The 27331-nt window shown below is 43.6% G+C and overlaps 1 protein-coding gene across 1 annotated transcript in view; it reads right to left on the bottom strand.

Moving 5' to 3' along the window:
* The window catches only part of arhgef10la (Rho guanine nucleotide exchange factor (GEF) 10-like a), a 114098-nt gene that overhangs the window by 12469 nt on the left and 74298 nt on the right, over nucleotides 1–27331 (bottom strand). The window contains exons 18-21 of the mRNA XM_061070604.1: nucleotides 13865–13951; nucleotides 9384–9598; nucleotides 8117–8274; nucleotides 5455–5597 (exon numbers count right to left, since the gene is read on the bottom strand). Of these exons, the coding sequence (XP_060926587.1) occupies nucleotides 5455–5597; nucleotides 8117–8274; nucleotides 9384–9598; nucleotides 13865–13951 (603 nt within the window). The remainder of the gene's footprint in view (nucleotides 1–5454; nucleotides 5598–8116; nucleotides 8275–9383; nucleotides 9599–13864; nucleotides 13952–27331) is intronic.

Raw genomic sequence — 27331 nt, forward strand, 5'->3', positions numbered from 1 at the left:
TTCCAGCTAATAATTGGCCGTCATAGGGTTTAATGGCTCCTCGCCACATGTTTACAAGCACCTGTAAAGCACTCTGTTGTGCACAATGTCTTATTTGACTGGGATAAACTGAAAATATCAAAAAGGGTCTGACAATGTGTGGAAATAACAGATTTCTATATATTAAAGTCAATATTTACCTTCACTAAGGGGTTTATGTTTTTGTCTGCATTTGTTAGTCTGAAGGTCAACAGGTTTATCCAAAACCTACTGAAGGGATTACCACAAAACTTTTTGTAAAGGTGCAGTTAGGGATAGGGAAGAATCCATTATTTTTTCGTATGGATCATGATCAGGGGGCGGATCCAAGAACTTTTTTTTTATTTCTTAAACTTTGTGTGATTCGTCTACTGCACTTTATGGATTGTGATGAAAAAATAAGTTTTTAAGTTTCAAAATAAAAATCCAGATCTAGTGAATTTACATGTGGTTCACTTAGGAGGTTAGGTTTTTGTCTTTTTATGCAAAACCTAGTGAAGGGATTACCACAAGCCTTGTTGTAAAGGTGCAGTAAGGATTAGGGAAGAATCCGTTTAATTTCTGTATGAGTCATAATCAGGGGGCGGATCCCAAAACTTTTTTTTTCACTTTCTTAAACTTTGTGCGATCAGTCTAAATTTGCACTTTATGTGAAAAAATATTTTCTTAGGGGAGAGTGTGTAATTTGGAATGTTTCAAAATAAAAATCGAGATCAAGTGAATTTACATGTGGTTCCATAAAGGGACATTGGGCCCTCTGGTTCAAAACAGAATCCTCCAACATTCTATTAAGGATATAGACCTGATATGGTGCAGCGCTGTATCGACTACAGGATAAATACAAGCCCCTCCTCCCGCCGCCGGTGACCCAACAACCTGGCGTCAGTCTGCTGTGTCCAGTGCTCAGTGAAGCCTGACACTAGTAATCTGCCCTTTCCACTCGGCAGTGTCACACTAACAACAACATCCCGTTTAGAGCCACAGCTAGTAACACTGCAGCCGGTCGGAGCAGCTCATTAGTCCTTTATTACGTCAGGTGACAAGGTGCCGCCGCCTTTCCCCCCCCGCCCGAGTCCTGAGTCCACAACTCCAGTCTGAAGGGAGTCGTAGACATGTGACTGATGGGGGAGAGCAGGTAGAGAGAGAAGTAGTAATGGGAAGAGGATGGAACAAGGTCTGCCGGTCAGTACTGATCAACGCTGGTATGTTCCTGCATGTCCTGCTTGGTTAAGAGTCGGGTTAAATTACAGGAGGTGTTCAGGGTTCTTTAGTATCTGGAGATCGACCGTTAGAAACTTCTAAACGAGGCTGAGACGCGTCTGAACTCATGATGCGTTGGTGGATTCCAACAAAAGCATTATCGAAAGTCAATCAATCCGTCCCTAGTGTGTGACTACAAGGCAAAACCCATCATTACAGCTTTTGCTCAGTTTCTCTCCACTTCAGGTTCATTGCTCGATAATTTATTGCTTTTTTGGAAGAAAAGAATTTGTATCAACTGATTGAAATCACTGTTCAAGGCTTGTCAGGGTCGTCACTGTTACTGAACTATTCCAACTAAAACTGGTGGTGCAGCAAGTTTCCCTCAATGTCTGGGATGATCTCAAATGAAAAGATGGGAGAGAAGGAGTTTGGTTGTTGTTTGGCTTTGTATCAGTACCTTGTTTTGCCACAACACTTACATAAAATGGGTTAAACTAGAGATACTAAAAGCAATCGTGTTTCAAAGATCCCCCCCCCTAGCAAAACTGCCAGTGACTGAGATGTTGTGAAGTCTTACTTCCGAATCATTTCCTTTGTCAAACCCCTGTGGTAATATCTAAAAGTCAAAACTGTCAAAGGTATCATTGTGAGGCTCTGTGAGCTTTTTCTTAAATATCGTCATGTTAAGACAGATGAAACGACTCCTCATATACCTTCTGCTCTATGTATCTTCCTCTCCCTCATTGTGTTGCTGAGGTTTTCTCAGCCCTATAATTTCCCTCTATCCTCACCAGAGTTTACATAATTGAAAAGTACAAAGCAGGGACTACGCACAACTCTTTCAGTCGCGACAATCCTTTGTGTTTCAAATGCAGCCAATTTCCGCAGCGTTGTATCTATGCACCGTGTTTACCCAAAACAGACTGAAGAGGGTGATATTTGAATGAGTCTGCAGCGCCGAGCCACCGACTGTGAAGATTTAAGGAGAGATTCACGCCGAGCAGCAGTGTGCAGGGACCGGTGGCGTCCGCCAGGAGTCACGGATAAAAGATTCAAAAGTTCTGCAAATCCGACAAAACGGCAAACGTTCGCTGGGGAAAACAACGACGGGAGAAAGCGAGTGAGAATCTGTGACTCTCCGGCCTCGCTCCGAGTCATATCTCTCGCTACAGGTGCCAAGTGTTGCTTCTCCAGATCCACGGATACGCACCGACGCCCCTGTGAAGTCAGGCCTCGCGAGTCCACATTAGTGAGGAAGACAAGGTTAGCAAAGGAGTAACCAGGGCTGACCGGTCGAGCTCTGAGGGAGACACAGTGAACCAGAACGCTCCTGCACGGCTACTCAGCTGATTAGGCCCCTGTCTCCGGAGGACTGCGGTAGGCAAAAGAGGTGAAGGAATAAAAGGAGACATCCCCGACTCAGCTCTCCTCCGAAATACGAGTCTCCCGAGGAAGACTGGACGAGCATCTGTCGCCGGATTGATCGCCTGAATTCACCAGCTGCTTCTTCGAGTCTGTTGCTTCTTCTAAAATAGAACATTTTAATACCTATTAACTTTGTGCATTACATTATCAAAAAGAGCTGTTTGTCTCTTGCATGTTGCTGCCGATTGGATATTTGACAAGATGTCAAGCTAAATATCTATAATTTCAAAATAAAATGTATGCATCCATCCATTATTTGGCTAAACTGTGTGTAAGATTTAGGTGAAAGGGATCTATTGAAAATAAAATAATCTTAGAGATGTTTTCTCCACTGTGTTTCATCTAAATTGTACACATTGTTGTTTTATTTACCCTAGAATGGGCCCTTTATATTTAAATACTTTATTTTGACATCAGCAGCTCCTCTCTACTGAGGCCGCCATGTTTTTTTACAGTAGCCCAAACTGGACAAATTAAACAACTTTTAAGTTTCTATGACAACTGAAGCCACCACAGCTTCTCTTACATGTCTGGAAGGGGAGGGTGAGGTGACGGATGTCCAGCTGCAACATGCAACTTCACCACTAGATGTCACTAAATGCCACACACAGAACCTTTAAGTGTTGCTGGAGATATTATCCCAGCTGACATTGCAACAGGATTCGAACTCGGAACCTTTTCACCTTGAGATGACTGTACCACTGTACCACTGTAGCATTTAGCCACTTTGCTCGTTTCCCTTTTCGCCTGAAATGTAGCTCATTCGTTTTCCGCTTTGGGAACGGAAAACAGATTTCTACACCGTGGTCCAAGAGACACATGTATCTTGTTTATGTTTAAGAGTTCTAGTTTGTTAGGTTGTTCAAATTCAAATTCAGCATCATGTTTATATCAGTCAACAACTTTTATTTGACCAGGGAAGCTCGTTTCGGCGCACAAGCTCGTTTCCGCCAAAAGCCTTTACCCGTTTCTACAGCTACTCACACTCACATCTGGGATACATAATTAAATGGTAATGGTTTGCAGCTCAGCATCTGAATACCACATTAACATTACCCCGAAGAGTTTGTTTTCTGCCATTCATTATCGTCTACCGCAGCTGGGGGAAGTCATCCCCCTGTACAGATCTAATGACACACGGTACAGATGAGCACCTTGGAGAAAGACTACACAACAACAACAAAGAAAAGAAAAGGAAAGCAGGACAGAGACGAGACCCAGGAGGATTTTCTGGGAGATAATGGTGTGAATTCCTGCCCAATAACTCAGAGCTCCTCAGCAAAATGAAGTGTATTTGTGTATAGAAGCCCCGTAACACACACTGTATGAATCCACAAAGGTTTGACTTGGTTGTCCAGGCAGCGGCTGCAGGCAGTAAATCTTGATGACATCACAGATTACAAAAGCTGGCTCTCTACGGCTGTCGGCATAAATCTTTACACAAAATGAGAGGAGAGGAAATTTTCCTCAAAGCTGCAAAAAAAAAAAAAAAACACCACACACTAAACAAATAAAGCAAAGAACACCTTGAGTTGCAGTTTCACTTATGAACTCATCCATTTAGGTCTTCAACACCGTGTTTCAGGAAAGACTGAGAATATTTATCTGCGGGAGACGTCGGAGGAGTCGACCTTGGAAGAGAGTCGTTTCAAACAGAAGCTTTTGAAAAGATGAATCTGAAAGTCGTCATGGTTTTTTTGTAACATTCCTGAAATACTTATTCAAATAAAATACAGCTTTTGTGTGCTGTATAATAACTATTTAAACACAAGGACAAGTTATATAAACTGTACTTTATTGCATTTTATTGGTGCAGCTTTCTATCTATCTATCTATCTATCTATCTATCTATCTATCTATCTATCTATCTATCTATCTATCTATCTATCTATCTATCTATCTATCTATCTATCTATCTATCTATCTATCTATCTATCTATCTATCTTTCTATCTATCTATCTATATATCTATATATCAATCACTTTATATCTATCTATCTATCTATCTATCTATCTATCTATCTATCTATCTATCTATCTTTCTATCTATCTATCTTTCTATCTATCTATCAATCACTTTATATCTATCTATCTATCTATCTATCTATCTATCTATCTATCTATCTATCTATCTATCTATCTATCTATCTATCTATCTATCTATCTATCTATCTATCTATCTATCTATCTATCTATCTATCTATCTATCAATCACTTTATATCTATCTATCTATCAATCTATCTATCCATCTATCTATCCATCTATCTCTCACTATCTATCGATCTATCTGTCTGTCTATCTATCTATCTATCTATCTATCTATCTATCTATCTATCTATCTATCTATCTATCTATCTATCTATCTATCTATCTATCTATCTATCTATCTATCTATCTATCTATCTATCTATCTATCTATCATTCACTTTATATCTATCTATCTATCTATCAATCACTTTATATCTATCTATCTATCTATCCATCTATCTAGCCATCTATATATCTATCTATCTATCTATCTATCTATCTATCTATCTATCACTTTATATCTATCCATCCATCCATCCATCCATCCATCCATCCATCCATCCATCCATCTCTCACTATATATCTATCTATCTATGTGTATGTATTTATATTATTATTTATTCATACACTCACATTTTTTCATAACTTTTTCCCCCTTTAAGAAGGAAAATCCAGATAAACGATCCATTTTCCTAGAATCCAGTTCTTGTGAAGCACGTTGACTCCTCCCACTAACAAGGTGAAGGTGCCGTGTGCCCGGCAGTGATCTGGTGACTCACCTGAGTGTTGAGGCTGGACACGTCCACGGCGGTGACGGAGTTCCCGCAGCTCGCCCACACCGAGTCGTCCAGAACCAGCAGCGTCCGCACGGGTTCCGATCCCAAGCTCACACTCCGGCACGAGTCTGGATCCCACAGATCGTCTGAGACAAACACAACACAACACAAAAACAAAAACAACTGTGAACGACAAAGAAACACTGAAGGAAAGAAAACTAAATCAATGCCTATTATCACAGCTGGCTTAAAATCATATTATTAAACCCTGCTTCTATTCCAGCACACTCACATTGAGTGAGGCAATTACAGTCGATTCAACCCACTTGTAGTGCAGCCAGACACCCCGGTTTTTATTTTGAAAAATACTCTTCAAGCAGTTAAATGTTATTCAGCAATTACTAAAGCATCAGAGCTCACAGCGGAGGCTCCTTTTATTTCACTTTAATTAAAAAACAAATATGTGAGAGAAAGTGAAGTACAGGTTGACTGAACAAAGAGTGTGGACCTCGGCTCCCAGCGCCACACACTGAGCTGCACAGCGCTCGCCACCCACATGCCAATAACTCCGGTGTACACTTTAATCCACTTTCCAACTTCTTCTCTCGCTCCCTCGCCGTCTCGCTCGCTCTCTCCTTTTTAATTTTTCTTTTTTTTTGCCTCATCATTGTGAAAATGGAGCAGTCCTCCTTTTTTCTCTGAGTTTTAATCACGTTGCAGCTACGACAGAAGCACATTACGGAGCGAATTACATAAGCGTTTCCTTTGCTGTGCGTTAATGAAGCAAAATTACAGCAGGGAGTTCATCCAGCCATTTAATTAACATTTTGAGTTGTTTATTTCTGCCTTTCATAGCAGAATAGCTTTACAGTGGCTTCTGACTCCCACAGGTTAATTGCCTGGCGTGTTATAAAGGTCACTTTTCCAGCGTTTTCAAAAGTTACTCTTGTAAATGTCCCTCCGGCCTCGTGCACACGGCGCTGATGCTTCTCTCTGGTTTACATTGCATCACATCAAGCGTCTCCGCCTCGTCGTGTGGAATATTTTCATTTACATTAAGCACAATGGCTCTTAAGTCCAGCCTCTGCATTTCCTGGTGGTTGCAGACTTTTATTTTAAGACAGTAGCACGCTAAGTCCAAGGCAGATACATCTCTAACAGATGTGCAGAATCCACAAACATTCCCTGGCACCCTCCAAAGCTTTTTCTCCTGTCCTGGTTGTTTTTTTTTTCTTTTTTAACATACAAAGCATGAATAGTAATATTTAATCGGCATGCAGCAGCTTGGTGTAATTAATCATCCTTTCTGCTTGGGAGGAGAAAGGAGCACAGGAGGACGGCAGCCATGTTGATTTACTGGAGCCAGGTGAAAGAGAAGCTGGTGATGGAAGCTTTGTGCTCCCGCTGGGGGGGGGGACAGAGAACTACTGCTGAGATGCTGTTAAGCCCTCCTGGCCTCGTGCGATGCCCGACTGGACATGGCACGCCATCCACCACATCGGGGGGGGGGGCGTTATGTCCATGCTTACACCAGGTGGGAAAATCACCAGGAATGGGAAGTACAGCATAAAAGGGAAAAAGTGATTCTATTTATAATTTTTGTAATACCCATTCTGAAAAGGCATTTTCTGTCTATGTGGATAACTCATAAATAAAACTGATATTCACATGCAAAATCAACATCATTAATATAATTATATAGTGACAGTGGGGATTCCTATTGTGTGTCTCTCTCCAAGGCTCCACTTTCCCTTCTGTGTTACAAACACAAATATCGCATGAATTTGAATTCAAAACAGGTTTTCAACAATAGAAACATTAAAATTATACAAAAAAACAATGTGGAACTTTTGTCTTTCTCTTCTGGCAGTGAGAGTATTTTTTATTTTTTTTTTAAAGAACTTGAGAATGCATCCTCACTTTTTCCACTATTCTCCAAGCTTCTGCAGCTAGCTCCTTCTTGCCGGCTACAAACTGTATCACTACTGGAAAATGCAGATAGAGGGCGCTATAAGGTTTGATCAGTATTGTTCTTCAATGACTAGAAGACACTAGAAGTCACTAAAATTCCACTTTTGTAGTGCTTCTACACGCTAATTTGGGTATCTAGCATGTCTACCGTCCCAAAAACTCCCAACCAACTCCCACGATTTGTTGTGGTTCCTCTATGTCAGAAACGATACGCTAGATGGCGTCGAATGGGATTATGGTAAAATGGGCATAATATGTCACCTTTAAAGGAGACATATTATGCCCATTTACCACAAGTTGATATGGTTCCTTGGGGTCTTACTGAAGTGTCTGCTACATATTTTACATATACACCACAGGGATCATTTAAAACAGCACCCTTTTTACCCTGTCTAAAGCAGCCCTCCTCAGATTGACCTGTTTTGAGAGTTTGTGGGTCGGTAGACATGCCAGATACCCAAATAAATGTGTAGAAGCACTACAAAAGTGGAATTTTCATAATATGTCCTCTTTAACTGACCTTCCATTGTGTGTATAAGTCTAACCTAACTTGTCTTAACTAATATACAGCATGTTTAATTAGTTTATAGGACGACACGTTGTCACTTTCCACCGACAGACGCCACACAGAGAGAGACACAACATCCGCACCACAACAATCAGGCTGAAAAAACAAAAACAACAAACATCTCACCACTGGTGCTTCTTCCATAAACCATCATGGTGCCGTCCCTCAGGCCGGCAAACAGGAAGCGGGACGACTGCTTCAGGCACAGCACGGGGCAGCCCTCCGGGTTACGCAGGGTCAGCAGGCATTGTGCTGCGGTGTCCACGCTGCCGTACACCAGGATGCTGGAGGAGCGGGAGCGGGGGGGCGAGCAAACATGATGAATGAGCGTCATTTAAAATGACAGAGCGGCTCGTTTTCATGCGGTTTGATTTAACAGTTCACTTTGGAGCAGAGCCTTGTGTGTGTGTGTGTGTGTGTGTGTGTGTGTGTGTGTGTGTGTGTGTGTGTGTGTGTGGAGCCACTCTGTCTTTCTCATGTTTTGAAATCCCATCTGAACGCGGCTACATCTCACTGTGTTCTCCAGATGACAAATGCACAAGTGCTGCTTGTTTGTTTCTGTCAGTCTGAGGAGAAAATGTCAAGTAGAAGTGGATATGTTGGTTTTTTTTGGAGCGTCCGGGAATCATATTTGTTTCTTTCTTTCTACTGTACGTCTTTTTTTTTTTCTGATCCCATTGGAAGAGAGTGAGTCAGCGTTCAAAAAACAAACTGCTGACATACGTTTCTTAAAACTAATGAGCGAACACTACAGCTAAAGAGAATTACAAAAACATAATGGCTACGTCTGAAATCCAAGAATATTCTCTCCGCCTGAAAGAGAAAACTATTTATTCACTGTTACCATGACAGGAGGCCGCTGGTCTATTCCAAACAGCAGGGATCAGAGGGGGGTTTATTGGATTTGAAAATGAAACTGATCTCGGCAGCGGTGGCCGTATCGACGCTGCGTCCAGGCTGCGGCTCTGATTTCTTGCTTTGATGAAATATTGACAAGCAAATCTATACAGGTAGAAAAGCTGGAGGGAGCGGAGCACCGGGTAATACAGGACGATAATATACCAAGGAAGATGTGGAGCATGTTGAAAAGCATTTGTGTTCTTAGGTTGATATCTGTGCTTCTTATTTGATGATGGAAATTCCAATACATTTGATTTCACTATTTGATTTTTTCCATTTCTACACAAAGGCTTTCTCTGCAAGGGATCTGATTATTTGTGTAATATCGAGCCCCATCTACACAAAAGAGTTTAGATTCAAAACACATACTCTGGAGTTTTCAAGCACAGCAAGAAGCCACTGGGGTAATTTGGAAACTCTGCTGGTCCCATTGTAGTTTGAAAAATTGTTAATGGACATTTTGATGAAGAATGGTTAGATATAATGCTCTCACCGGCCATCGTCCAGTCCGACACAGATGTTGGCGCCGCTCCCTGAAGGCGCCTTGTGACCTGCAGCCTCCACCTCCTCCACCTGAGGAGGTTCGGGAACGTACTCCAGACACCGGACAGCCGAGTCCACCTGCAGGCTCTTCACAGCCCGGGGCAGCGGCCTGTTGAGGGAGAAGATCTCTATCTGCCCCTGTGACCCTTCACCGCTACCTGACACCTGTGTGGAGGAAAGAAAGTCCAGTTAAGAAAGGTCAAGACTGAGAATGTTACCTTGGTTTAAAACTCCTTTGCTTGTCAGCAGTTTGGATTTTTTAAAGAGTTCAAATCAATGATTCTGTCAGACCTTGTCAATGTCCATTCTTCACTTTCAATAAGAGAAGACATTAAGTGATGGGTTCACAATAAGAACACTCGAGAACATCATACATTTCTAAAAACTCTGTAATCTTTTGTCCAGTAAGAAGCGCGGCCCTGAAGACTTTAACGATAATGTCTCTACATATCGATCAAGTTGAGTTCTTCAAGTTGAGCATTTTTTGGGTCAATCAGAATGCCTTGTACTTTTGGGACGTTCCCATGTTTAAATCATACAACCTTTAGGCTGTAGGGTCATACATATTAATACAATTCGGATATTAAATGTGTCTCTGATTTCATGTATTTGGGATAAGGGCAAACCCAATTTGGATTTTTGTGGAGAAATTGTTCAAATATTGATTTAAACCTTTTCAATATCAACATTTACCTCAACTGAATGCTATCCCCATTATAAAACATAATTGCAATATGAGTGATTGATTGTTCTAGTCTAATTGGTTCAAACTTGGTATTTTTATTAAGTATAATGTCATTAAACCTCCAGCTAGTGATCAGTGTATGATCAGCATTACTTTGATAGTGTGGAATCACCATTTTTCAAGCTAGAAAACCCATTTTTCTCTCCCCAGAAGAAGCTGCCGAGTGAGTGTTCCCTCCATTTTTTCATCTGACAATTCTTTCGGGATTTCAACCCATCAATCAATCAATCACTTGAGCTGACATCTGATTTCTAGCATGTCCAAGGTTGCGTATAACACTTGAAGATATTATTCTCAGAAGAAATAAAGACAGGAACCGAGCTGTCAAAAGCAGAGTGAGGAGAGAGACTCTTCCCGTCCCTGCTCCTCGATGTCTCTCCCTGTTTGAGGAAAACACAAGTTGAGAAACAACGTCTCAAACAAACCAGAGAGTAACCTTATTAAAACAGGTGCACCAATCACCACAAGCCACCCAAGGTAATTCACACCCCACAGGCCAACTGTCTGCCTCGATAGAGACTCGATTTCCTATGTCCTACATTTATATTGGCCTTTGTGTAAGCCTGTCAATGCCAATGCTGAGAAAACAAAGACAGCAGGAGCCCTCCAACCTATCTCTGATGCAATTCCAATTAAGGTGGCATTGCTTCTATTCCCAAACAATTAAATTGCCGCTGTGGGTTTTTCAATATAATCTCATTCATTATTCCTGTGTGAGTCCGAGGTGGATGTCCAGACAGAGAACAAAGCCCTTCCTGGGAAACAAATGCCCGGCTGCTTGCTGCTCGACAGCGAAGATTTAGACTCTGTATGAATCACATCGTGTGAATGTGACATGAGCTAAATATAGTCTTTAGCTCCTCTCCTCACTGCTCACCCTTATTTGCATGCAATCATTTGTTTGATTTGTATCAGCGTGCAGAATCTGGACGGGAGCGATCCTGTGGGCTCTTGAGAATGAGCCAGAACAAATAATGGTCTGTTGCACAGGGCGAAAGGAAGATAGGGAGGACTTATCTTGCAGCGAGGAGCCGGAAAAAAGCGACTTTGTGTAACCAACGCCAGAGGCAAGGCAAGGTTCACCCAGGCTCCTCCTACACGTCTATCTGTGCCTTCACAAGCCCTTCCACACATCCCCATCACCACTAATCATCCCCCCAGTCCCCCCCAGCCCGCCACATCCAGTGCAAACACTGTCCTGACAAAGTCATCACTCCTCATTGGAAGGAATAGATGTCTGGAGTTGTGCCCTGGACAGATTTCTCCTTCCAGTTTGAGAGGAAGCAGAAACTTCCCCAAACAGTGAATGCTCTGCCAGCATTAATTACATATTGCTCTGGACACAGTGAGGAAAGGGAGAACGGTCCTGATGGCAAACTGTTCTCTACGGCAGGGGTCTTCAATGTTTTTCAGGCCAAGGCCCACCAACCTGGTGGAGAGATGGAGCAGGGACCACCTACTTAAATATATTGTTTAAAATTGTGTTTTATATTAAACTGGACCTAGGGCCATGTAAAAACATAGCTACCCTGTTATTGTGCATTCAATACTAAGCTATTCAAATATTACACATTTAATTTAAACATGTGCAAGGTACAGGGTGGCCATGCCACTGACATTTATAAACATACATCTTGCATACAACACTGAGCTATTAAAGTAATTCACAGATTCATGTTTTTATTTTAAACATGCAGACGAGACAGTGAATCCTCAAGCTGTCTGTGGATGTAACACATACTCCCACATTAGTGAGATGTCGTTAGTGAGATGTCGGAACCTGATGGGCAGCACACAACTTATCTCATCTTGGACGGATGGAGGTTGTCAGGCAGAGGGTCAAATTAGCCTCACAATATGTTGGATGCATGTTAATGTGTATTTAAAGACATTTAAATTTGTGGAAAAAAATTGGTTCGTAAATAAAAAAAAAATTATTTAAAAATTGTCTAATCAACCAAAGATTTTGCGACTCCCCTGCAGTACCTCCGCGGACCCCCTAGGGGTGACGGACCCCTTGTTGAAGACCTCTGCTCTACGGTATTTACCACGTTACGAAGCCAAAACCGCAAATCACCAGAATGTCCATCTACTTAAAAAATGCATTTTAAGTCACTGCTAAATACTGAGTCAACAAAGACTTTATCTAAAATATAAGAAGTAGGATGTTTGTGGAAAGTGGGACAAGGAGGGGAACGGGAAACACTGGGTTCTCAGCCTGATTAGACACAATGCCATTACTCTGATCAAAGCACACAGAAATCCCCATAGCTCAACTCACGTTAACGTGATTAGTGTCATCCCGTATTTGACAAGCCTGCCAGGGAGGTAGAACCGACTGGGGGCGGGAACACTCAGCCACTGATTATTCTTATTCTTGCACACCTTCACTATTATGTGTTTTTTTTAGTGGATACGAGTTTGTTTTTGCGTTTGATTGGAAGTTGAATGGAGTCGAGAGAACAAGTCCTCGGGAGAAGGTCCAGTTTTTTCTTCGTACTCAATAACGTCTTGTTTGCAAAGGTTGGTTTCAAGAAACCTTCTGCACAAGCAGGGATAGAATGTGAAGTGAATTGGTCCACGAGATTTGGATTCCTTTCAATTCCCTTCGCTCAGTCGTGTAAGAGTTTTCTAAAAGTCTTAAACAAAATGCTTCAGACTGGAGGCCAATCGGGGTTTGAGCTCAAAGACACAAGTTGAGGGACTTGCCATTAGTCTCAGACTCTGACTACACTTCTAGACGCCTCTGAGACAAGACAGCCAATAACAGCCCAAGGGTGAAGGTTAATGTAGTGCTGCGGTACAATCTGATATCTTACACTGCACATCACCATGCACAGTCTTTACTTTAGCCTTCACTCACTCATGTGGACAATTTCTCCAGCGGTGTGTCACACGCAACGTGAGAACAACCCACCTCTGCCTCTCCAAAGTGCTGGAGGACAAGGTGAGGGGTATTTAAGTCGTCTGTAATGGGGCAGGGTGGCCTGTGCCCCTTGGAACATTGATACCACAGTCCCCTGAAAGCCAGCTCCACCGTATTTCCTTTTCCTCCATCTGAGAGAGCATCGCACTCCTCTTTAGAAAAGACCCACCAAAGCAATTAAGACGGAGACACTGAGCTGTCCTCTTTGTCTTGGAGGACCTACACTTGATTCAAACACCCTTTAGGTCAGAATGGGATTACCTGATAAATTGCCCACCTTCTGGAAAAAAAAGGGAGAGGGAACTAAAACTGAAAGATAAAGATTAATAGCAGATTGTCCGCACTCCAGTTTTGGTCCCTCTGTTTCCCCAACCCCCCCTCCTCTACCCCAGATCCACTAAATCCCCCCAAGTCCGGGGATTGTGCTGTGAAGGTCTGGCAGCACAACTTGCTCTACTCATCATAAAACACAGCAGTTACCTACCAACCCGCTGCCTTTCTATGAATTCATAGCATCCTGGTGACATTTTACAGTGAAAAATGGTGCATGTCCCTTTTTTTAAGCCTTGAGGTATTTTCTCTTTTATTCATTTCACTAATTAACGAGAGCAGATCATAGAGAGGAGGTTTAAAGTGACACGGTTATTGTGTTAAAAGCCAAGGAAATTCATTTGTATGTTTATGTTTGCCTTGTCAATGGTTCAGTGTGTGTGTGTGTGTGTGTCTGTGTGTGTGTGTGTGTGTGCGTGCGACACATTACCCAGAGGTAGCCTTGAGGTAAGGAGGTGCTGGCTGCAGAGAAGCCCAGCAGTCCACAGTGCACAGGATTATGGAGGGCGGCTTCGAGCTGAGAGAGACAAAATTAATATTGATTAAATACACATATCCCGGCTCAATACTGCAAGCATATTTTTGATGTGAGTCACAAAATAAAAACACTTTCTAAGTTACCACAACAAAGAGCAGGCTTGTCATTTTTTTTTATGTGGAGGCTCTGCCATCAACGGGAACTTTGTCACTTCACGTGGAGGTTTATGGTTTCACTCCCACGTTATATGAGCTGTAAATGTGCGACTATTAAATACGCTGAATTGAGGCATTGGATTTTCATACCTTCATATATTTTTTACAGTATGTAAAATAACTTTTGCTGTGAGCCTTCCATGCATTTCTGTCTTGATGCACTTTATCTAAAACAGCCCTTTTATATAAAAAACTAGTATATACACAAATGGCAAACATACCCAGCGACGCTCTTATCAGTGTGTAACCAGTAGGTGTTAAACTTCCTTCTTCTACCGATGCCGACAGTAAAACACCGGCGATAAAAACAGCTTATTATTGGAAGGCAAACATTCAGCTTTGTGTTTCTCTATATAATTGATATTTACAGCTTTAGATTTGTTTTGTATTCAAGGTTTCTCGTGTTTCTGTGATTTCTATAGTTCTTATTAAACTTATCTGTTTGTACTCATGAATATATCTAGGATTGTTCCCCAAGCTTTGCAACACCATAAATGAACAGAAAGTTATTTCCAAATGCATAAAGACTTAGTTTGTGATTATACGGTTTGAATAATATTGAATTCCTAAAGCTCTGAGATGCACATAAATACTATTTACTTAAATCGACACAGGGGGATTAGTGTAACTGGTAAATGTACTGTGGAAAAGCAGAAATGTCCTAAAGATGAAACCACATTTAAATTCACTGTATTTAGATTCTTATTTGATTTTGAATTAATTTCTGAGCAATCAAAGACATTTTCAAACACAATTTAATCTCACAATGTTAAATAAGGTAATCCTTCTCAGCCCCGGGGTGAGAGTCTCTCTGGTCGGGAATGGTTATTATTTTTGGTCTGTCACCGCTGAGGGTGGGCCGTGTGACAGACGGAACAGCTAATTGTGTGTTGTTGGGTCGGCGGTGGGGGGTGGAGTTGGTGGGTGGAGAAGGGGATGGGGGGGGGGGGGGAGGGTCAGCGGTGAGCGCCGCACGTCTCCACCTGTCGTGCTCCGGCGGCGGCGAGCATCAATCACAGGTGATTCACAGCCTCTGTTGACCAGGACACGCCCCCCTTTTTAACAAATCTCTACTGGGTGTGTTTGTAAACAATAAACAAATATAATAAAGGATGCTGCAGAACATAGCTATTCCCTCTCCCTCCCTCCCTCCCTCCTCTGTGTCTGCCTCTATTCAGATTCAGATGCACGGCTCGTCCTCTGAATCCATCTCTCAGTCCCACTTTCCCATCTCTCAATCTGCTTTACGCCCCACTCCTCTTCTCCTCTTCTCCCTTTGCTCTGTATCTTTCTTCCTCCATCTCCGGTCTGTCAGTCCCCCCCCATCACGTGTAATAAAAAGGTTTTTTTGATAGGTAATTAAGCAGAAGCCATAATGTGGCTCCATATGGAGGAGAGGGGACGAGTGGCTGTGGACCAGAGGGACTGACCCTCCATTCTGGACTGTGCAGGTACTTCAATGGTGGTTGGATTTTTATCAGTCACCTGAGACGGGAGGGTATTGTTGCCCAATCAACTCCGGGTCTCGATTGCTTTGTCTATTAGCGCTCACCAGAGTCGGCACGGCAACACAACTGGGATCCGTCCTCTGAGTAGGAGTCGATCAGACGAGGATTCAAAGGCAGGAATGTGCACGAGGAGGATTCAGATAAACAGCTGATGTTTTAATGAAGAGAGTTTGTCCTTAATGAGAAAATTCCGCCATTTGAAAAATGTGACGCCCACTCCTGTGAAATGACTGCAGGTGTAAAGAGGAGATCTCATTTTGGAACAGTGTAAAAGTAATTAGCTATTTGCTAATAACAACCCATTATGCTTTAAAAAATTCCAAACGGCACTTCTTTCCATCTCGTCAAATTACATAAATTCCACACAATCGTGCAATGATTAGCATCATTTCCATATTATCAATTTCAGATAAAACTCCTGGACTGTTACATCAAGCAACATTTCTCTGTGTTAGCGGCTCGCAGGGCTGAACGTGTTCTCTGATCCTGAGCCGGGGACAGATTGTGTTCCCATTAGAGTGACTGGGATCAATACAGTAAACCCCCCGGCCCACTTACTGAACATCTCTTTAAGGGCCAATGGAAGGGAGCTCGGGTGAGCATATAATAAGGAAGCCTGTGAGATCATTTCCTACCTGAGAATGTGCAAATTATATTTACAGGCACTAAGGAAACGTAGGTCTATAACCACGACCGCATCAGTGGCCATCCCGGCGCTAATAAGGTATCAGTGAGAAGCGGTTTAAAAATCAATGAGATCCAAGCTTTCTGAAAGTCAATTGTCAGTCTCTGTTATAGCCCAGTGTGTGTGTGTGTGTGTGTGTGTGTGTGTGTGTGTGTGTGTGTGTGTGTGTGTGTGTGTGTGTGTGTGTGTGTGTGTGATGTTGAGGCGCCTCAGCTATTCCCGTGAGTGGAGGCAGGATGAGAGGCGAAGGTGAGCCTGTAAGCTGTCTGCAGGAGGGTTGATGGAGGACTGTGGGGAGTCGGGGGGGGAAACGGGCGGCTGAGCTAATTAAAGCGAGATTTGTTGCTGTGACGAGAGGGCGGCCTCCCAGCTGCCGGGTACCGATGACCCAGTGGTCGACAGCGAGGCCGCCCCACCCATTACCCCGAGAGGGCGCCGGCCCATATGCTGGCTCCAGGTGGTGGTGGCGACCAGAGGAGCATCCATTGCTTTTCCCCAGAAGATAAAAAACTTTAAAAAAAGTGCAATTAAAGCCGTTCCTACAGGATAGAATGAGGTCGTTTACTGTGACTTATCTACCGTGAGCAGCTCTACGCTCCAAATGTCAACAAATGTAAGAAGCCGTGGTTATTGGGTTCTGGTCTCATATGACAAGGTTTTAATGATTCACACTCCTCAATGTCAGTTTCCACATCCTTTCCGGAGTCACATTTCCGGTTTCATGCCCCTTAACACCGGCAGAAACCACGGAAGATTTAGAAGAAGAGAATATGGACCGAATAGAAGAGCGTTTGGCAGAAGAGATCCGGAAGTATGACCACTTGTATAACGGAAGATATGGCACAAATTTATCCGCCAGAAAAAGGCTGTGAGGAGCCGCAGTGGCGATGTAAACAAACAGTCGACGACGACTGCCACACACAAAGAAGAGCCGACTTTGACAAAAAACATTACTCCGCCTAGTGGTCTGGCGGTGAATTGCTTTGCAACACGCGCAACCCTTGGAGAACCAGAAATTCAAACGAGTCCGTAGAAACAACTGTGTGAAAAGCTGAAGCCACAGTTCAGAAGCATGGGCCGGCCTTTAGTGAGGACGACTTCCCCAAACCCAAGTAATGTTTTACTTCCTTCTCAGGTGCTGTTTCCTTCCAGCACTCTACACCCCAGTGAAGTCCCCCCCCCCCCATCTGCACGGGGGGGTCCACCACAGGTTTGTGACAGCCGCTATCCACAGAGGCAGCTCATTCATCAGGGATCCCTACACTGTTATCAGCCAACAGCTTTGCATTGTTTGGCCTGCGCCGTGCTTACGTAATGGATTCTCTTTATTGGCGTGTATACTGCATCCTGTGAAACCGCTGAGCATCTCTGCAGCAAAAGGAGGAAAGAGCGAGTTTGCAAATACAATATATTGGACTGTACGGCCGGATGAAAATCAAATAACAAATATTATCTCCAGTGCGCACGGAGAACTGGGCGCTGTGTATTACACCCGGGCACGGAGAGTACGCCTGTACTTTATGTTTTTTTTCTAATTCCACAGTCACAGTGACTTCCCCCAATTCCACATACCAACAATCTTTTACACGCACTAACAAGCACTAATATAAAACTTCCTCTGTTTATTAACTGGTAATTGACTGGAGCTGGTGCTGACTCTCCCACTGCAGCTGTGCACTGCCTGAGGCCGGGGGGGCCCTGGAGCATCCGGGGCCACGTGGAGGAAACAGAGAGCCGACAAAATGCAGGGACTGAAATGAGTTTGTATCCATAATGGCAGGTTTTGGGACTCTGGACGCATTGTGTGCAATTTCAGTATCCGGAAAAACATAGGGTAGAACGTGAAGAGAGGACTCAGCTTTCTCTGCACCGACAATTTTTTTTATTGCTGACAGACAGAGAACATAAACAATTCCCTCCAACTTATCAACTGCAGCCGCCACAGTCCAAATGTGCCATGGCAACATATGTACGGTGCATGTGGAGGTAAAGCTCATCAGCCATGAACCAACCAGAGCAAAATAAATAGTCAGCTGTGTTTAGGTTACTACCACAAATCATTTTATATAAATAAGCCATATGAGGTACTTTAAATTATTTAATTGTATTGAATTATCTGCTTTGTTAATGAAGGTCTTGTGAAAGAGCGGCTGATTATAAAAGATTATTCGTCTTACTGCTCATTCTCATTTGAGATTTTTGTATTTGCATTTAAATTGTTTTGTTTGCTCAATGAACAACAATTTCCAGTGTCAGGTGAATTTTTTATTTGAAATAAAACAAAAACGGTCATTTTATTTTAACACATATCTTAAAAAAAAAAAAAAAAACAGAGAAACTAATCATTTTGCTACTTTTCAGAGGTGTAGCTAAATATAGTTATTTGTTGAATTTCATTTGGTTTTCACATCGCTACAATTTGTTGTTATACAAAACAGGCGAAATAAAATATAACTACAGATAAACAGAGAAAAATATTTGTTAAACCTTTTCAGAAATGTCAGGAGAATTTAAAATGCAACAGCACACGGAGGATAATCAGCCAGTGATCGAGAGGAGGATGAAGACGAGGGAGATCTCCCAGCAGAGTTACCATTACATGAGAGAAAGACCTGTGTGTGTGTGTGTGGGGGGGGGAACCTGGTGTGCACCCCCCACATATTACTGCCAGACGAGGAGGAGCAGAGACCCCGCCGCACCCCCGACAGCTCCTCAGTTTCAAATTTACTCAACACAATGAACTCCGTAATCTGTGTCCAGAGTTCTAAAGAGGTCTGTTAAATTTGATTGTGCGTCTGAAATGATAAGTAGTTCAAACCTCGCTATGAAATAAAGAAAATTGCCTCCTCTGTACCGCGATGGCTTCTCTCCTATAAGCCTGCATATTCAAAAAGAAGAAGGGAAAAAAAAAGAAGCCGGGTAAATTATTAAATTCCTGCTTGTCAATCAATTGCCCTTTGGAGGTTGAGGGTCGGTTTCGATTGAAATGGGTGAAACGTATCTGAGGCCGTCTTCGCCTCGGGCTGCAGGCGGACGGATGAGGAGTGGACGCTCGGTCAGTCAGAAATCACCCACATCCAGAGCTCTGCTATAGGTAACACACGCTTAACGAGCTCCTGGCATCACCGCTTCAGCTTCTGCTTCTGGTGAGTGACGTGTCTTTATGGATACATTCTGAAAGGATGCAGCAGTTTGTTATCCGTGCTCGGTCTTGGTTGCAGGAGACTAACAGGTACTGTAGGTCTGCTAGGAGGATTCTCCACGTCTATGACAAACTGGAACGTGTTTTGTGGCCGGTAGCTGAGTTACTGTCTTTTTACAAATTCGATTTTCTAAAAATGGCGACGTATACTAGATGCATACTTGTGTTTGGATGATACACCTACACAATTTGATCTAAAGAGCTAAGCGAGTATAAATAAGTAAATGTAAACTTTAAGACCACTGCGAAATAAGCACTATGAACATATTAACCCGCCGTGGAACCATATAATAAACTAATAACTTGAAAGTATTGTATGTGTATGTGCTTGCAACAAAGATTATCTGTAAACATGATCTATTAAAGGTAGGGTTGGTAATCCTGAATAATCCAAGCACATATCCCTGACTCTCTAAAAATGGCGACGTATACTAGATGCATACTTGTGTTTGGATGATACACCTACATAATTTCCTTTTTCTCTTTCAATTTCATCTTAAGAGGTAGGCGAGTATAAATAAGTAAATATAAACTGTACTAACACTGCGAAATAAGCACTATGAACATAATTACCCGCCGTGGCACCATATGTTAAACTATATAACTTGAATGTATTGTATGTGTATGTGCTCGCATCAAAGATTATCTGTAAACTTGATCTGTTAAAGGTAGCGTTGGTAATCCTGAATAATCCAAACACATATCCCTGACTCTCTAAAAATGGCAATGTATACTAGATACATACTTGTGTTTGGATGATACACCTACACAATTTGATCTAAAGAGCTAAGCGAGTATAAATAAGTAAATGTAAACTTTAAGACCACTGCGAAATAAGCACTATGAACATATTAACCCGCCGTGGAACCATATATTAAACTAATAACTTGAAAGTATTGTATGTGTATGTGCTTGCAACAAAAATTATCTGTAAACATGATCTATTAAAGGTAGGGTTGGTAATCCTGAATAAACCAGGCACACATCCCTGATTCTCTAAAAATGGAGACGTATACTAGATGCATACTTGTGTTTGGATGATACATCTAGACAATTTCCTTTTTCTCTTTCAATTTCAACTAAAGAGCTAAGCGAGTATAAATAAGTAAATATAAACTGTACGAACACTGCGAAATATGCACTATGAACATATTTACCCGCCGTGGCACCATATGTTAAACTATATAATTTAAATGTATTGTATGTGTATGTGCTCGCATCAAAGATTATCTGTAAACTTGATCTGTTAAAGGTAGCGTTGGTAATCCTGAATAATCCAAGCACATATCCCTGACTCTCTAAAAATGGCAATGTATACTAGATGCATACTTGTGTTTGGATGATACATTTAGACAATTTCCTTTTTTCTTTCAATTTCATCTGAAGAGGTAGGCGAGTATAAATAAGTAAATATAAACTGTACTAACACTGCGAAATAAGCACTATGAACATAATTACCTGCCGTGGCACCATATGTTAAACTTATAATTTGAATGTATGTGTAAGTGCTCGCAACAAAGATTATCTGTAAACATGATCTGTTATAAAGGTAGGGTTGGTAATCCTGAATAAACCAGGCACACACCCCACCCCCCCATCATCTGCCCTTTCCTTAAAGCTCCGTCCATATGAACACACGCAGCCGGTCAACTGCTAGAAGTTGACTTTTTACAAGACTCGCTAACTTATAAGATCGAAGAATCAACTTATCAACACAACTTTTACTTTACAGTTTGGTAATTGTCGTGTTTTCCTGTCAAAACTGTGATTGTTTGCAGATGTTTACTCGTGCTTCAACTTTGTTTCCTGTGCTACAGAAACCATGAACCTTTGTAGCCCCAGTGCCATGAAGCTAATGTAAAGCAATTAAGTCTAAACACCAGGCTTCATACAGTGAGTAACATTGACACACTGGTTGTGTTGCTGCTCCTGTGAAGTACAGGGAAAGCAAAGTGTTTGCTCGTCATCTGTTTTCCGACACATCGCACTCTCAGATGAAGTTAATACAAAAGGACAACAGGATCAAAGTTGAAACTTGCTGCTCGTGTCAGGATTTCATGAGCTCGGTGACACGACGCGATTTAAATTCCGCCGGCATCTACAGACGCAGATCAAAGGGCCAGGCACCTTCTGCGCTCGTGGGCATCACGCTCGGAAAATATTTGGAGACAATAAGATTAAACCATCTGCACCAGAGGGATGAAACGACGGCCTGATTGTTAACTCCACATCGGCCGGTATCAGGTCCTTTAGAGGTGGATCGGACTCGTGGCAGAAAGCATACGGCTATCAGCTTATTAAAACTGGCTCAGGACATTTCCCTCAATTTAATAACCAGGGTCTGTACAGTAACGATTCCGCCTCCCCTGGCCGTGCCACAGATCCTATCAGCAACAAGTGGAATGAAGTTGGAGCGGTTTTGCATATCTCTGCCCGAGAGCCACAGTCTGACATTGGTAGGACATCACAAACTCATATTCATGACTCGACTGAGATTTTCTCCCCGGTGCCCTTCACCGCTCCTAGCTGAGCGGCTGCTGCACGCCCGACAAATGTGATGCAAATTCGCTGTGTCGCTGTATCCTCTCTTCACACACACACACGGAGGGAGAGAGGGAGAAACGCACACACACACACACAGACACACACACATTGACTGACACACACACACACACACGGCAGACTCCTGCGGCCATGGCAGTTCCAGCTCTGGATGAAAGCAGCGTACTACCCCTGCATTAATGGGTTCAAAAGAGGACTAGGGGCCAAAACTTCTCTGTGTAGTCAATCACTTCCTCCATCTTCCCTTCTCCGCTGCCAGAACATCTGTACACGGCACCGACAAGCCTTGGGATGAGCCGTCCCTGCCCACCTCCGAGAGAGAAACCAACACAACTGTTTGTCAACACAGGGTCTGAGATGAAACCCTGGGCACGGGAGTAGACAAGACTTTCTCTAATCCTTAATATCAGATGGCAGGAACATGCAGAACAAAGGCGGCGCCCGTGCCAGCTCGCTCCTCGCCACGAGGCGGCTGAAGCTGCTGGTGCCAGAGAAACTCGGCACATCAAGGAGTACCTCCCCAATCTGAATCTGCCCCTTGCAATCCTTGGATCCTTCTTCTGCGGTGGCCTGTTTGGCACGACATGAGACGAGCGCAAATCACAACTGTTCACAAATACTAATCTGGTTATTCAAACGCCACGTTCCAGGGCCCTTGTCTCAAGCCTGGATATCACCATTTTTAAAACGTTGGACATGATATAACCGTCTTTTACGGATCAATCGTAGATTTTTGTCTTTCATGACCAAAGATGACATCAGCTCCAAAATACAGCAATTTAAATTGAGCGGAAACACTTTTTTCTGAATTGCATACGAGCTGAATGGAAAGTTAACATTTGCAGCTACTCTAAATTAGAGCAGGAGGAAGAGATTTACTGTCCCTAACTCTCTGAGCAGTGGCCAGGGACGGTAAAAAGAAGGAGCATCCAGAGAGGTATAGGTGGTAAATACAGAGAGGACGTTTCACTGCAACAGAAACGACTGCTTTGGCACAATAGGAAATCAAAGAAGAGAGAGAGAGAGAGAGAGAGAGAGAGAGAGAGAGAGAGAGAGAGAGCTTTCCTCCCCTTTCTTCTGAGTTAATGCTGTTTTTTGCCTATCGTCCTCTCCACATTGATGTATAGTCACAGCGGGAGAATGCGACCGAATTACCGCATTTAGCAGATCTGCAGGATTTCCCCCTCTGGGTGCATAATTTGTTTCTGCATGCTATCTCGACAAGTACAGAGTGAGTGGGAGAAAAAAAAAACCAGGGCCAGAGGAGGACTCGAGTCTGGGGCTTTACTCGAGTGTCTCTGATTCCCTGTAATTAGTATGTTAACTGTCACAGCAACCCATCAGGCCCTCTGCACATGACCTCGCTGTCAAGCCGTGGGTGTGGCGACCCCGTTTATGCAGATTCAGGCGTCGCACTGCCCTCTAGTGGCAGGGAGAGCGATGGAGACGAGAAGAACATACAGCAAGTAAGTCAGTTATGTTAGAAAATATCCAGACTGGGGAGTTTTTGTAGACGTTTGCTGTGAAATCCAGACTCCGGGTTACAAAAATCCACCACCTTGATCCTGTCATCCATCCATCCATCCGTCCTCTGAGGGTCACGGGCGACTGGAGCTAATCCTGGCTGACATTGGGCGAGAGGCGGCGCACGGCCTGGACTTGTCGCCAGTCCATCACCGGGCCGACAACCCTCCACGCTCACATTCACACCTACCGGGGCTAATACCAGATACCAATTACCTGCATGTCTTTGGACTGTGAGAGAGGAGGAACCTTGAGGAAACACTCGCAGACACGTGGAGATTTCCCAGAACCTTGTTACTGCGACAGTGCTCGCCCGCTGCACCACCGCGCCGCCTGGATCTCAGCGTTAAGACACAAATTAAAATTCCCAAACCCAAACAACACAGCTGTTTATTAAATTAAATAAAAGCTGAGGTAGTCAGGATGTAATGACGACTTCACTCGATTAGAATTCCCCCCTAAATATTGGAGCTACTTTTTTAATGCTCCTATATTTTCACTTCACTACACACACACACACACAGACACACACACAGACACACACACACACACACACAGAAACAACTTTGCTGCCTAAGCTGGCAGCAAATCCAGTGTTCCTGTCTTGGCCAATACGGAGCAGTGATAAAAGGCTGTACTATTGGCAAGCATGACAACCATTCATAATGCACCTCCACACTCTCACGTTGTTAGGAACACTTTAGGGCATTTGGAACAATACGACTTCTGTTTCATAAAAGATTAGAACAGAAATCCGTAAAAAAATAAAATATGACTAATAATCTCTGAACCCTACATTTTCTTCTCCAGCTGCTTTTTAAAAATGATGAAAAACAAGTCAAAGAATCCACCTCCTGTTAGTATGTAATCAATATTCACACCAGCAGTGCCCACCCACAACATTTACTGTTCTGCCTCTGTGGGTCTTGCATCTTTGTTTTGCTGCCGACATCGAACTTAAAAATATCGCAAAAGGGAGGCGGAGCATCTGGCAGGAAAAGGAACTTTAATAAACCCGACTGCCGATGCCTCTGTCGCCCGGCAGAGCGGAGATCCAGATCTACGGAGAGGGTCTGACCTCGGAACACTCCTGGAACATTAACCCAAATGTTGGAAAGCGTCACGAGTCCCTCAGAGTTGTTTGACTCCTGCCCTGACCTCTGAGCTCGGTCGCTCTCTGATCCACAGCGTTGAGCATTCAGAGCTCGTGTGCTGTCACTGCCCTCTGTGTCTGTGACAGGGACACGTCCGGTGCGTTTGGTTTTTCTGAGCCGAGCCGCGACAGCCAGAATCTTCCCGAGCTGCATCAGCTCCAGCGACAGGTCGGGTCCAGGCTTCAAAAAAACAGAGAGATTCGATTGACACTTCCTCCTGCAGCCAAGCGTCCTGCACGCCACGAGCTTGGAGCTCAGATGACAAGCAGCAGTGGGTCTGTATTCTGGAGGGAGCCGGGCTGCGTGTTTACCAAGCTCTCATGTTCCTCCGAAATTCACAACTAAATTCGAGGCAAGTTATTTTCCTCCGAGTGAGGCTCTCCGAACAAACACTGCTCAATAAATAAAAATTGATCTGGGGGGGGGGGGGGGGCATGGTATACTGAATTCCACGTTAACCACATCTCTGCAGATGGACGCTTAAAAAAAACTAGCAGAACAATTTGCCAGAACATGGAAATGTGCTGGTTTCCAAGCATTTGATATTCCCGACAGCAGCTGTTGATTTTGGATTTACTGTAAATGCCACGTTCGCTTCTGCTCCACATTCTACAAAAATAAAAAAACTGGATATTTGTTGAGCTTCCAATGCATTAAAATGTGCTGTAAAAAAAATCCTGCAGTGCAAACAAAGCTAATCAACCACCAGGCTTGGAGCTCGTGCTGCCTTCATGGACATGCATCACTTTGCCGGGTCCAAATTGAAGAGAGCTAGAAAACACATTTTTTTGCCACGACTCCCAAATTAAGACGCTGGTGGGTTGCCACTGATGGAATATTCCAGCATCATTTGTGGAAACGATAATGAAGCGCACGCAGCCAAATAGAGCAGCGGAGCACCCCCCCCCGTACAGTTGGTCATCATCATGACTCATTTGGCCCTGATGGCCACAGAAAAGCCTGCGTGCTGTAGATTACATTTCTAATAAGCCCCCCTGGGGGAGGGTGGGAGAGAAAACGGGTCCTGATGACGATCAGGTCAGGGAGGAGAATGATGTGCTCTTTCCAAAAGAGCCTCTCCAGCCGTGGTGCATCCAGCTGTTTGTGTTTTTCCGTCTGCCAGAAGGATATTAACTGCGGAGCGGGAAAGAAGAGGCGCCGCACCTCGGGTGGACATGTGGCCAGGGCGACCTTTTAATCCATGCTGTGGCATCTTGTCTCCACAAATCAGAGAGGTGGCTGCTCTTGTGAAAGGTAGCAAACAACCTTCAAGAAGAAGAATTCCAAAAAAAAAAACGGCGAGGGTGTACATTCTGAAAGGTGTTAATTTGATGACTTGCCTTTTAAAAAAAGCGATAACATACACTGTCTAAAAGAGGGAGAGGAGATGAATCATCAGAGAGGCGTTGCATCAGGGGAAGGCCACCTTTTTGTCCTTCTCCCTTTTTTAATCCATATTTCATAACATGCCGTCCCCGGCAGCCTTCACACTGAACCTCCCCCCCGCCCACCTCTTGGCTGTGGGAGCTCGGAGTCATTATGTTTGTAAATCAGTCTTTCACCAGACAAAATGTAGCCGTGAACGCCGTGTGCTCGCCGCTGCTCCACAAGCTCATTCTCTCACTTTCATGTGGCAAACTGAATACACACGGGCCTGCTCTCTTATCACTCCATCAGCGGGGGGGAAGATGGATGACCAGGCGAGTGAAAGGGACACGCACAACATGCCCCAGAAGCACCAGCCAACCCAGTAAACAAGCCCGGACCCCAGTGACCCAGTACAGTGTAATTGTACTGCATGACAGACAGAGATGACCTACAACGCGTTTGATGGATTTCCAGACGGAATAACAAGACTTTCCAAAAGGGAAAAAAACACATTAACACATTAAAAATGAAGTAAATAAGGAATTATGATGATCTGTGTGATCTGTGTAAACTAGTGGTGTGTATTAGCGGTAAGACGTGTGCAAGCGTTGCAGGTTTTTTTCCCCGAGCGGAGACACAGAAGCTAATCCTCTCAGAGAAAGAGAAGGGAAGCTAACCCCCGATGCAGCCCACGAACCCCATCCCCAGTTTGTCATTCTGCACTTCAAAGCATACATGATGAAATCCCCCAAGGTATTATAAGAGCTCTGGCAAAGCAGCCATCCTCAAACCCTGTCCTGGCCCTAATGCCTCATAAATGGAGTCTGGAAACATGTCCCCGTACTATTTCTAACGTCTTTGTATTCTTGGATCTTTAAGAACCTTTTAGAGTTGCAGAGGAAGGAGAAGAAGGAGATATGAGGCGTTTGCGAGTCATTATGCACCCGAGGGATTCCAGTCCCTGCACTGTGAGAATCCTGCACATCCAGTATGCACCAGCAACTCGTTCACAGCGGCTGGATCGGTGCAGGAACCCGGCATCGATCGCCTTCGGAGCTTTGCTGAATGAGCAGTTGTGGAGAAAACACAGTGCACGGAAAATAAATGTGTCCTACATTGAGAAAAGCACGTAATTCAAGTCATTCAGTTCTCAATGCACTATGTGACGCCATCCGATGGCCGTTGTTATACAGCACGCTGA

Source organism: Limanda limanda, chromosome 4 (genome assembly GCF_963576545.1).
Source record: "Limanda limanda chromosome 4, fLimLim1.1, whole genome shotgun sequence".
NCBI lineage: Eukaryota > Metazoa > Chordata > Actinopteri > Pleuronectiformes > Pleuronectidae > Limanda > Limanda limanda.